Consider the following 13,514-nt stretch of genomic DNA (forward strand, 5'->3'; position numbering starts at 1 on the left):
AATTTCCCCCTAAATTGAGTACTCAGTGAAAATTTTTGCCAGACTCAATCTCTCCCATGATGATGGCAAATGGGTAGTAATTTCATTACTTTGACATTCTTCCCACTTTGCCCGTCAGGCTTCCTCATTCCATTATACATAGGTGTTCACCTTTCTCCCTTTGTCTACTGTTAGTATAGAGTCATGGCTTCCTTCCTTTTTTAAAAATTGTTTATAATTCATTACTCTTCTTAATTGACAGTTTGGTCTAAAATTGTCCCAGATTTGGCCAGAGGAAGCTGTGTCGACATGCGTCATGTCAGCATGTCCCTGTCCTTTTTTGGGGGGAGGGAGGAGGACATTTCCTTACCTTTTGTCAAAACAAAATGTTCCAAGCTCATCTTGTACATAACCTTGACCTAGACCTGGAAACAGCCTTGGTTCCTTTTAGAGGAGAATGGTATTAGTGACCAAGATTAGTGCAAGATGTTAAAAAAATTTTTTTAAACAGCTTCAGAAATGGAACTTAGTTTTGCACCTGTTTGAATATCTGGTCACATAAATTATTTGAAAATTTGTTTCTTGAGAACTTACTTTAAAATGATTTCAAGTTTACAGTAAAGGTTTAAGAATACTATAAAGAAATCCCATATGCCTTAAACCCAGCTTCACCAACTGTGAACATTTACCTCATTTACTTACTTACTCATTTTCCCCTCCACTCCCCTATCATTTGAGGGTAAGCTGTAGACAATGCTCCTTTACCCCAGATACTTCACTGTGTGCTTCTTAAGAACAGGGCTCATATAAATCACAGCACGGTCACCAAAATCAGGAAAATTCTAACACTGGTACAGTGTTAAGTGTGTGTAAACCTCATTTAAATCTGGACACATGTCCCTTTAATCTCCTTAATAGCAGTTTGTTGTTCAGGATCCAGCCTAGGACCATGCACTGCATTTAGTTGGGAAGTCTTTTCAGTCTCCGTAATCTGAGTCTTTAGCGACATTTTTGAGAGGTTCAGATCAACTTTTTTTTTTTTTTTAAAGAAAGCCTCTCAATTTGGTTTCGTGTGATGTTTTCCTCTGACTCAGTTGAGGAACACTATGACGCTGTGTCCTCAGTGGATAGGATCAGGAGACAGGTGATATTAGTTCATTTCATTTTTTTGTGTCACTTGCTTCAGGTGGCAAAAGAAATACAGCATGATGTTTTGAGTGTTTGTTACATCTCTTTTTAATATTTATATAATTATAAATTTCTATCTTTTTTTTGCATTTCACCTGGCATTTAATTACATGTCTGTTTTTTTGTTTGTTTTTTAATTTTTACAGTGTTGTCTTGGTTCCCACCATACAGCAACGAGAATCAGCCGTAATGACACACATATCCCCTCCCTTTGAGCCTCCTGCCATCCCGCCCCTCTGCGTCATCACAGCGCCAGGATGGGCTCCCAGTGTTATTCAGCAGTTTCTCCCGGCTGTCCATTTTATACATGACAGCGTATTATGTTGATATTACTTTCTCCATTCAGGAAAGCAGATATCATATACTTTTAATAATGGCCATGTTTAACAGCTGGCTTGTGGGATTCTTGAAAACGTGATGCGCCCTCACAGGCCTGTACAGGCCAGCTCCAGCACGCATTCCACCGCAGTGATCTTGCTGCGGAAGGGGCCCGCCTTCAGGAACCTTGTGACTGGCAGTGTCTTGCTGTCTCTGAGATCAGTCCTGCCCCTTCTTTTAGCGTTCCTCCCACAGGACTCTGTCTATCTCTCCCTCCTCCTCTCCACCCAGCATCTTGCCTGCTTCCAGGGCCCTGGTTGTCCCCACACTGGGAGTCGCTCCTTCCATGCCTCAGTTGCTCTTCTCTGCCCTATTTCAGTCTGTCCCTCGTCACGTTACTGTCCCCAGGTAAAAGAAGGCCCCAGACACGACCAGCATCTTGGGGCAAGGAGAGCCTCTCAGCAAGATGGCAGGTTTAGCGCAGAGAGAGAATCCTTGATCTAGAAAAGACGACCTATTCTTAGGGCTCCAGGATAGAAATCCAAGTGGGAAATAGAATTTTTTCCCTGCTTATTAATAGGTGCATAAAGACAATTTTAGTTCTATTAATACAATTTAATTACTGTGTAAATGAGTTAGAGATGGGACGCGGAGACCGTAGCTACCATGTAAAGCCGTGAAAGTGATTGATCGTGGCGTTTAGAATCAGTATATTCACTGTATATAAACAGTGCGTTTATATATTGGGGATCACCTGTGGACTGCAAAATGAGGCCTGGTGGCACTAACTAATGGCACTTTCCATTAGTTCTTGTGTCATCTATCAGCAAGACTAGTTAGGACTCTGGAGAAATGGTCAGGTTCAAGGATACATTTCTCGTGAATGAAAAAACATGGGATTGTTTTTGTAATAAGACACCGTGGTTTTTGAGTTCAGATCACTGGAGAGATGCAGATGTAGATGCATCCTCTCCTTGGGATTGGGTCAAACTAAAATTTTGATCAAGAATGTCTTGAAAGTTTTCCTTGTTAATAAGTTCATCTGTCATAGGTAAAAACGCAACAAACGTGTTAACTGGGCAGCAGCCCGCTTGATCTGTCTATTCCCTGGGGCCTGCCCTTCCCCTGAGCAGCAGGGATCTCTCAGGGAAGGTGTGATCAAATCCACCACCTCAGCTGAGCTTCTTACTTAGACCTGTTTTCCATTTTTATTTTTTAATTCGCCTATTTTAAGGCCATCTCAAGTAGTTCTAAGTGTCTGGTTACTACTGCAGTAAAACAGGAGTCATGCGGCTGAAATGCGGAGGCCAGATGTTTGTTGCTTGCTCCTAGCAACTTTATCAGAGAGCCGAGAATACTCCTTCAAGAACAGATGCTTTAATTCCAGGTGCCTTCAGAACCTAAACTTCAAGTGAGTTTGAGGTGAATTAGGGTTCTATGTTTACTTCTATTTAATACTGTGGGTGGCTAAACTCAGTGTTTAAAAAAAAAGAATTAGAGCTATGAAAGTAATTTAAAACTTACTTTTCTCTTGGGAATGAAAAAAAGAGGTTGATCCTGAAAGCTCTGTTAAAAGGAATTCCAACTGCTTATTAGCCATCCCTTCTGACCACAATTAAGAGAAGGCCCCAGCTGTCGCTAGTGTCTTGGGCACAGAAAGTCTCATGGCAAGATGTTGAGGCTCTTGTGGAGAGGACCTTCTTGATATTGAAAAAAGATGTATTCCTAGAATTTTAGATATCTAAGTGAAAAAAAAAACCCCACTTATTTTTTTTTCCCTGCAAAAGTCCATATTGTAAACAGTTTAGGCATGCAGACTATGTGATCTCTTTTGCAATAACTCAGCTCTTCAGTGGGCTTCCTTGATAGCTCAAGTGGTAAAAAAGCTGCCTGCCAATGCAGGAGATGCAGGCAGGAGACTCAGGTTCGATCCTTGGGTCACGAAGATTCCCTGAAGGAGGAAATGACAACCCATTCCAGTATTCCTGCCTGGAAAATCCCAGGGACAGGAGCTTGGCGGGCTACAGTCCACAGGGTTGCAAAGAGTCAGACACAATTTAAGTCAACTCTTTGGTGGCCCATTGTATTGCAAAAGTAGCCATAGGCAATGTGTAAGCAAATAACATGACTATATTCCAATAAAACTATTTATGGATATCTAAGTTTGAATGTCATAGAATTTTCCCATGTTAATATGTGTGAGCCACACACAACAAGAGCCACACACAAACAAGCAGAGGGCTGGACTTGGCCCATGGCTTACAGTTTGCCAACCTGTGCTCTAAAAAATGAAACTTTAGAACTTTCAGTAACATTTCTTTTTTCAGGTTATTGGCAACCCACTCTAGTACTCTTGCCTGGAAAATCCCATGGATGGAGGAGCCTGGTGGGCTGCAGTCCATGGGGTCACTAAGAGTCGTCCACAACTGAGCAGCTTCACTTTCACTTTTCACTTTAATGCATTGGAGAAGGAAATGGCAACCCACTCCAGCGTTCTTGCCTGGAGAATCCCAGGGATAGGGGAGGCTGGTGGGCTGCCGTCAATGGGATCGCACAGAGTCGGACACGACTGAAGCGACTTAGCAGCAGCAGCAGTGCTATTTCAATACCTTGAAAAATTGATTCTTCTTTGTATGCTGCAGACATTTTAACTGGTTGTAGTTTTATCATGCCAAAGGATAGTTTCAGTTCAGTTCAGTTGCTCAGTCGTGACCGACTCTTTGTGACCCCATGAATCGCAGCACGCCAGGCCTCCCTGTCCATCACCAACTCCCGGAGTTCACTCAGATTCATGTCCATCAAGTCCGTGATGCCATCCAGCCATCTCATCCTCAGTCGTCTCCTTCTCCTCCTGCCCCCAATCCCTCCCAGCATCAGAGTCTTTTCCATTGAGTCAACTCTTCTCATGAGGTGGCCAAAGTATTGGAGTTTCAGCTTTAGCATCATTCCTTCCAAAGAATTCCTAGGCTTACCAGCCTCAATTTTTCAAAAATGTTTCCGAAATAGGGGCTTGTGAGGCCTAAGCGTGTGTGTGTGTGTGTGTGTGTGTGTGTGTGTGTGTGTGTGTTTAATCGCTAAGTCATGTCCTACTCTTTTGCAACACCGTGAACTGTAGCCCACCAGGCTCCTCTGTCCATGGGAATTCCTAGGCAAGAGTACTGGAGAGGGTTGCCGTTTACTTTTCCATGTATATACGTGTGTGTGTGTGTGTGTGTGTGTGTGTGTGTGTATGTATTTGTATATATGTATATATATTTCCCTTCCCCGGTAGCTCAGCAGTAAAGAATCTGCCTGCAATGCAGGAGCCACAGGAGACACAGGTTCGATCCCTGGATTGGGGAGATCCCCTGGAAGAAGGCATGGCTACGCACTCCAGTATTCTTGCCTGGAGAATCCTATGGGCTATAGTCCATGGGGTCACAAAGAGTTGGATACAACTGAAGCAGCCTGGCACTTACGTGTCCGCTTGTGTGTGTGTGTATACATACACATATTTATTTATTCTTTTCAACAACTTAAAAATGTAAAAACCTTTCCCAGCTTGTGAGCCATACACAAACAAGAGTGCTAGAGTTGACCCACGGCTCATACTTTGCCAACCTGTGCTCTAAAAAATAAAACTTTAGAACTTTCAGTAACTTCTTTTTCAGGTTATAGTGATATTTCAGTACCTTGAAAAATTGATTCTTCTCTGTATGCTGCAGACATGTTTTCTGGTTGTAGTTTATTTTGCCAAAGGATAGTAAACATTTTACCAGCCTAAACTTTTCAAAAACATTTCCAAAACAGGGACTTACAAGTCCTAAAGTTTCATTCTACATAGTGCCTGAAGTCAGTGGTAATGCTGTTGTACCGATCGTGCTCTTCTTGTGTTAGGGTGCTTGGGAACTTTCCGGTTCATCAGTCTTAGTAAGTTACAGCTTATTTGTAGTGCATTCTGACTTCTTACAGCAGACTGGAACCCATATCGGACACAGGGCACTGCACAGAACCCTGGGGAAAACATTAGAGAGAGGCACTTAGGGCTATGGGAACTACTTGGAATTCAGAGCATTCTTATTACTAGCCTTGATCTCAAGTTTGATTTTAAGATGTTTGGTTTTCATTATGTACTGAAACACTACCTGCTTTTTTGTTCTGCTGCTGGCCATTAAGTTGATGCCACAGAGTGGCATGGTTCTTTAACTGGCTTTATTACTGCTAAAGTAGAAAGAGAAAAAATGCTGTAAGTAATGAGAATTCTCTCCCCTATTTCTCTTAATTAGATTTTCCATTGCACATCATTAAAGATGTACACAACCTAAACCTCAGTGCTTTAAAGTCCTTTGTTTATGGCTACCACATAAATTATATACTGTTTGGAGAATGGTAATTAGGACTCTATTTCATAGAATAAATTTAATGTAGCCATGATCTCAGTTTAAAAAAAATTAATCTATAAAAATTGCTAGAAGAGGGAATTCCCTGGCGGTCCAGTGGTTTGGGACTCAGCTTCCACTGCAGGGGGCATGGGTTCAGTTCCTGGTTGGGAAACTTAAGATCCTGCATGTTGCGTGGTGTAGCCAAAAAAAAAGTTGTTAGAAGATTATTGAAAATGATAGTTGTAGCCCCTTGGACTCTAGCCCGCCAGGCTCCTCTGTCCATGGGATTCTCCAGGCAAGAATTCTGGAGAGGGTAGTCCTTCCCTTCTCCAGGGGATCTTCCCAACCCAGGGATCGACCCTGGGTCTCCTGCGTTGCAGGCAGATTCCTTACCAGGAAGATGATTATCAGCAAGTGAAGGATGAAGATGTCTTAACTTCTGAATAGTTGCAGAGTCACAGGCAGAGTTACCCGGATTAGATTTATGGCTTGATGGAGGGGTGGAATAAAGAAGAACAGCAATTCCAGATGGTCCAGAAACACACATTGTTGGAAAAGCAACCCTCCCATCCTCACAGGTTGAGAATCTTATCCTAGGCTGCGTGGTGAATGTGTTTCAAGAGTTCTCACTTATTAGCTGTAAGAAGAGAAGGTATTATCTCCATTTATACAGTCAAGGAAACTGAGATTTAGAGGATTTAAGCAAAATCTTTTTAGATGGAGTTTAAACCCAGGTTGGTGTTGAGCCCAAGTCCTTTGCACTCTACCACTTCCAGGCCAGCTCTTGAGAGGCTCTCCGTGTTCACTGGAGAACGGGTGGACTTGGCAGGGATTCGTGGGATGCAGAGTTCAGAGAGTTATTGCCGCAAACAGAACACAGAGGTGAAGGGGCATTCGAAGTATAAGGATGTAGCTGTTTAATATACTTCCCCATCCTCTCTGCCTTATTTTTAGATTTTCCTGGAATTTTTACAGAGCTTTTTAAGGGAGCCATTTTATGTTCTTTTAAAAAAATTTTTCCAAGTAAATATCCCATTATCTTGTTGGTTTACTTGTTTTTCTCATTACCTCCACTAAAATGTAAGCTGAAAGAAGACAGATTGTTTCGTATCCTCAGTGCCTAGACCATTTCCTGGCACATTTTGTGTTGTATAAACTTGCTAGAATGGGTGCAGTTTGTAGGATACATTGATTTCCCTTTCAGTTTGATGTTTTGTAAAAATCAGCTCCCCGAAAGAACCTTAGTAATGCAAACCTGCCCCCTCTTCCCCTTTCCTAGGGCGACTGTGTCGTTACTGTACTGCTCGCGGAAGAGGACCAAGTGGAAGATGACGCAGTCTTTTACTTGGTGTTTTCGGGTTCCACCCTCCACCACTGTACAAGTACTCGGAAGGTCAGTTCCAATACGCTGGAGACCATTGCTCCTGGTAAGTATTTGAACGCAATCTTCACCCGCCTTTATTTATTCTGTGTTCTAGCATAGAGTGATAGGAAGAACAAATCAGGGTGATGAAACTGCAGTTGGATTTTTGTTTTAAATATACTTCATTTTATTTCTTGTTGCACAAAATCTGAGCCTAACTAAAAATAATTGAAATAAAATGGTGTTATAAATTAGAAGACAATCGTTAAGATCAACAAAAATTTTAATTGATTGGAATGTTGAAGCAAAGTAAAATACATTTAAAAGATAAAAGCTCGTGTGGCCACTGTGGTGTGCCTGCAGTTTCGACTCTGACCTTCCTCACGGCAAAAGCAAAGGTAAAATGTGATTACTAACACAGTCCTTCGCATCTGTGAGGGGAAGATTGCAAACACCAAAGTTCCGCCAAATTAACAGATTATAGTTCACGGTGAGATGAATACTTAATCACCGTGGCATTTATCCATTTAATGGAATTAAAAGGAGACTGTTTACTTGTTAAAAATCCTTTGCAAAGTCATTATATCATTGCTAATTCCGCCAGAAACGGCTTTTGACTGATCCCAGGCATCTAAAGGTATAATTGATATGTGTTTGGAAATGAACTTATTCTGTCTTTCCTCAACCTTGCTTCGAAGTTAATAATTGGTTAAATTTCATCTGAGTGCAAAAGAGGGGAGGCTACGGGGAACCCATAAAAAGTGTTGACAGTTGAACCGTTTGCTTTCAGAGAACAAAATGGATTTAGTTCTTACTGAAACTTTTCCTGTCTTCAGTGTTTTTACGTGACATCAGTTCCACTTTTGTGGAATTCGATCATGTGAAAAACTGCCAGTTTTTGGTGGCTGCTGTGCCGTTTTACATAGACTGACTTCACTTCTGATACCTGCCAGATCCGGAAGTTACACCACATTCACAAACTGAGATTCTGACATTTATCCTCCTCTACTTATCCTCCTACTTGACAAAAGTGATTTTGAAAATACAGGATTTAAAGATTTTGGCGATTCCTATGTACATTCTCCCTCAAACTTCTAGGGACAGGAGATTGAGCAAGACATTCAGGAGAGGTGCTGATTGGGTTTTCTTTCCCCTAAAGAGTATTATATACCTTCCTTTGTAACGAAAAGCTCCAGTCGTCTTGTTCCCGTGATGGATATCATGTCAGAGGGTCTGATCTGCAACCTTGCTGTCTGCTGAGTGGGAGCCATCCGGTGTAACCCCTGCTAGACACATCTTCTGTGTGCGTGACAGTGAGAAACAGCCCCTCAGATGGGTCCCTGACTGTGCTCTTGTTAGGAAAGGAATGAGGATAATTTATAAACTTCCTCTTCCTCCTGACTTAGGAGTACTGTAGCTGTTTGTGTGTTTGTGGATGTGTAGGTGTGTGGGTGTGTGGGTGTGTGTGTGTGTGGGGAGGGTGTGTGTGTGTAGGTAGATAAGATAGATAGCAAGAAAGCCTGCAAGCAGGTACCAGGAGGATGGGCTTCCCTGGTGGCTCAGACGGTAAAGAATGCATCTGCAGTGCAAGAGACCCAGGTTCGATCCCTGCGTTGGGAAGATCCCCTGGAGAAGGGCATGGCAACCCACTCCAGCATTCTTGCTTGGAGAATTCCCATGGACAGAGGAGCCCTGCAGGCTACAGTCCATGGGGTCGTGAAGAGTGGAACACGGCTGAGCGACCGCCCCAGAGGAGGGACAGCTGTCGGGACAGCGCCCTGTGTCCTGGATGCTGCCCTCGGCCACCGCGGGGCCCAGCCTCTTGGTGCGGAGGGCTGTGCCCTGATACTGCAGTGTGAAGTTAGCTTGGGCTGCAAGCAGTTACTGTCTTCGGTTCACAAGTCCATGGTATCGTATGACAGCCAAGAGCTCCCGGTTCTTACCAGGTCCTTGTATACTGTCCCCAGCCGACTTTTTTGACTTCAGTTTCCATTTCCCCCCTTGCCTTTGGGCTACCACCTCTGTAATAGGTCTCAGGACCCCTTCTTTCCCAGCCCCACACATCGCTGGCTATCCTTTTGTACCAGTTGACTCTGGGTGCCCTCGTTCTGCTGGCTCCAGCCCGCCAGAATGGATGTTGTATTCTGCTCTTTCTCCCTAATTTGATCCAAATCCTCAGTACCTTCCTGACCCCTTTGCTTGGCGCTTGGGATCCCAGTGCCTGGCCTCTCCTAGTTCGCCACTAAGCAGCTCTCCTCCCCTCAAGTTGTGATCTTACCTGGTGCCATCCACGTCCCCTCTGCTCCCAGCTGGCCTGCAGATCCTGCAGCCCATATGATTCAGTTAGGCTGCTGCACGAGGCCCTTAATCACAGCAGAGGTGACAGAGGATTCGAGTCCTCGAAAGGCCCCGTTGAACAAGCATGAAGAGCGAGGCGGCTCTGAGCCTTTGATGTGTGTGCAGGGCTCCCAGTGAGCCTCCCTCCTTGGTGAAGGGAGGCTACTGAGGCAGGAAAGACGTCTGAGTGATCTCAGTGCTCTGGCCGTCAGGCGTGTGATTCTTCTCTCGTCTTTCTCAGCTGCTGTTGTCCAGATTGGCTCAGGAACTGTTGTGGAGGAGGGGGGAGAGAGAGGCAGATTTGAGGGTTAGTAAGGTGGTTTTGAATTTCTTGTTTATATTACAGAGTTAATGTTTTCATGTAGAAGTAAATGGCCTTAAATCTGCCTTGGGGCATTTCTTTGACTTGTTTCTTATTTTCCTTGAGGCCTTTACTCAGCTGATGGCCTTCTCAATGAGGCCTTCCCTGTCCGCTTGATAAAAGTCTGGCCTCTCCTTTCTATGTATATAAACCTGCCTTCTGTGCACACTCCCTGGTCCCTTTCCACACTTAACCTTTCTGCCCTGCACTGATCAACTTCCGACTCATTTATACGTTTCATTTATTTTCTGCTTGCCTCCGCTGGAGTGTCAGCTTCACCAGGGCATGGATTCGTGTCTGTCGCCTTCTCTGGTGTGTCTGTGAATTCCTCCCAGTTGATGGGACCGGCTTTCTACCATGTTGAAGCTCATCCTGGTTCTCAGAAACTGCCCTGCTAGAAAGGTTGTACATACGTGTGTTCACACACATACACCCCACACACATATTCACACACACACAGACACAACACCTCCCACCCCTTTCTTTGGAAAACTGCCAGAGGACTCTCTGGCTTCTTGAGTTGCTTCTTGTCTGGAGGCAAGGGCCTGTGCTTTCTGTCCAGAGCTGCATCTGATGATTTCTGTGTGTCCTGCTGATGGGCTCAGACTTTGTGCGGAGCGTGGCGTCAGATTAGTCACGATTCCCCGCGGGGAGTCCGCTCCCGCTTGTGCGTCCCAGGTAGAGGGGGGCGCACCCGGGCTGTCTGTCTGTCCGCAGCAGCTGCTGTCGGGGCGATGCCCCCGTCCCCGCCCCCGTGTGGGGCTCACTCCTCGGGTCCTGGTCGGCCGGCCGACCATGGAAGAAAAAGAGCTTTGTGTCTGCAAATGTCAAGTTGCATCCAGATTTTGCTGGCTCTGATTTTTCTTGGGGTCCTCCGTGTGCTTCACTATCACTGTTGTGTAATATTTTAGTTTTCACGAAGATGAGATGATTGATTGACCTTCCTAAGACAGCTACTCCTTGATGTTTATTCATCTGTGACCTTTTATGATTTTGGTGGGTAAAGAAATGAGACATTTCTTGATAGTCCCTGAAAAAAAACCTCTCTGACTCCAGATATTGAGATTACAGTCCATTGCTCCCCCACCCCCACCCCATTTCTTTCATATTTTCTCACTTTTTGGCTTTTCTGATGATAAAATTAACAGTGAATTGTATATGTATGTTTAGTTATAAAGAAATTGTAAAGGCATTTTCTTGCCTTATTACCATAGACAGGCTGTAGACATGATACAGTCTCCCCTTTAAAAAAAAATGAAATTATGTTAAGATTAGTAGCATCTCAGGACAGTTAATTGGAGCCTTTGGAAACTTTATCTGCCTTTAAATTGTTTGGCTGTTTTAAAGTGTATGTGTAATTTTTAACATATATAGTAATTTTTAAGAAAAACATATGAAGACTTTGGAAATACTGTCCTCTATTTTGAAAGTAAAGCTGTCTTTGTGCTAATTAACACTAGACCAAAAAAAGTTTTATAGTATAATACTACATTCAAAATACCTATGAAATTGATTAGTTTAAGAATATAATTTGCTGTGAAACATACGTCTAAAGACAAAAGGTGTTGCCTTTGTAATAAATAAAAATAAAATACCTCGATTCTTTTCTCTTCATATAAAACAAATCCAACCCCAAATCCCATTTTAACTAAACTAATTCTCCTTGTGGGATGAGGTCAAGATGTTTTCTTTCAAAGGCTGTAGGATGAGTAATATAAAGAAACCTGAGTGCCCACTGAATTCCGGGGGGTGTGAGGGGCTGTCCTGTGCGCACTTTTATTAATTAAATGTGAAGATAGACCAAGCAGGCAGTCACTGCAGGATGGAAAATGAGGCAGGGCGTTCGGTGGGTGAAGCCTTGTGAAGGGCTTTGGTGCAGAATCTGTCATAACATGAAATCCTAGCATCGCCCCGCATGTCTGTCATTTACTTTTAGAATTCACAGCAAAGGTTCTTGTTTGACAGGAAAATAGCAAACATTCCTTGACACAGAATTTGACTCAGCTCTTTGGTATCTTTCCTTTCTTTCTCACTTACCAAGGGAAGGTACTATATAAAGCAGATTTGTTATTGAAAGGAAGGAAAAAAGTACATCTACCATGATCAGAAGTCCTTGGGGGCGTAATTAAAAATCTTTGCTTACAGCCAAGGTCTCAACAGGTAGCCTGCAGTGAAACCACCGGGTCTCTCAGTTCACATGAACCGAGGCTCTGTTTCCGGCAGTAGATGTCCAGAGGTCTCCAGGTCAAATAACACTTGAGAAGAAGCTCCAGGCTCTTAACTGGCCCAATCAGAGATGCCCTTGCTCACTGCCAAAGTAATCATTTATTTTTTCACTGGACTCTAAGTCTCCCTATCCTAAAATACTCCTACTACAAGGCTATCTCTAGACAGACATGATTTTATATTTTAAAAGACTTGAGTTACTGTCTAGTGCTAATCAGTGTACATGGCTGTTTTTGGGGAGGACCAGGTGAAGGAAGCTGTGTGCTCTCCAGTGTCCAGGAGAAATGCCTGTGTGGACCTGTGCCCTCTTGAGCTGTGGACACAGCACTGGGATAGAGTTCACGTGTCACAGTGGGGCCAGCATCCTCCCAGAGGGGTGAGAATTGGTTCTTAGGTGGTTTAAAAAAAATTTTTTTTTAAACTCTTTTTGCAAAAAAAAAAAAATAATAATAACTTTGTTTGCTTATTTATTTATTTTTGGCTGTGCTGGGTCTTTGTTGCTACGAAGACTGTCTCTAGCTGTGGTGAGCAGGGCTACTCTTGTTGTGGAGTGCAGACTCGGCAGCTGGGGCACACAGGCTCAGTTGCTCTGCTGCGCGTGGGGTCTCCTGGACCAGATGGAACCGACATCTCCTGCCTCAGGCGGATTCTTTACCACTGAGCCACCAGGAGAGCGCCCACTTCCCTGATCTCACTCTTCGCATATAAAGCCCAGATATAACATACAAATGTATGCGATGTCTGTAGTATTAAAATTTCATGGGATGGGGATGTCAAACAGAAATGTTTAGAAAAGCTGCTTGGGAGATGTCAGTGACTGAAAGATGGAGCATAGTGCCTTGGAGTAATAAGCTTGATTATAGTTCATCAGATTTTTAGTGTCAATTTGGCCCTTTCTCCCCCCAAATGTATGTGATTCCTGTGCATGCTGTTTCTCCCCCTCTCCTTAAATGCTTCTCTGCACACATACAGAGATCTTTGGTACCTTTATGCAAATTTGTACATCTACCATTAGGCCACTGAAAACTAGCAGTAGGTAAACTTCAGCAAATAGTCCTCTCTCCTGTTAGAGTGTGGGTCTGAAGATCAAAAATTTCCTTTAACTGTGTAGCCACTCTAGAGGGAAGAAAAAGACACCACAATTTCAAATACTTTGCCAGACTGAAGTAGTAAAGTGTATTCTTTTTGTCTTTTCCACCACTGACTGCAAATGCGGTCTTTGTCGCAGGAAACAACTGAGGGGATCTGGGCTTGGCTGGCCCAGCAAGCACTTCCAGGGTTCCCTTTTATTGGCGCGCGGGCAAAACAAAGTCCCGATTGTTTCATCCTCAAAAGAGAAGGCCCGGATGGGATGTGTGCCACTTTTAGCCTAATAGGAAAT

The 13,514-nt window shown here is 43.6% G+C and overlaps 1 protein-coding gene across 11 annotated transcripts in view; it reads left to right on the top strand.

Annotated features, from left to right (window-relative positions):
* AKAP13 (A-kinase anchoring protein 13) overlaps positions 1-13,514 on the top strand; it is a 320,810-nt gene that overhangs the window by 114,754 nt on the left and 192,542 nt on the right. For all 11 annotated transcript variants that reach the window (XM_060402005.1, XM_027975368.2, XM_060402001.1 and 8 more), the window contains one exon: positions 7,126-7,273. In XM_060402005.1, the coding sequence (XP_060257988.1) occupies positions 7,126-7,273 (148 nt within the window). The remainder of the gene's footprint in view (positions 1-7,125; positions 7,274-13,514) is intronic.

The sequence above is a fragment of the Ovis aries genome, chromosome 18 (assembly GCF_016772045.2).
Source record: "Ovis aries strain OAR_USU_Benz2616 breed Rambouillet chromosome 18, ARS-UI_Ramb_v3.0, whole genome shotgun sequence".
NCBI lineage: Eukaryota > Metazoa > Chordata > Mammalia > Artiodactyla > Bovidae > Ovis > Ovis aries.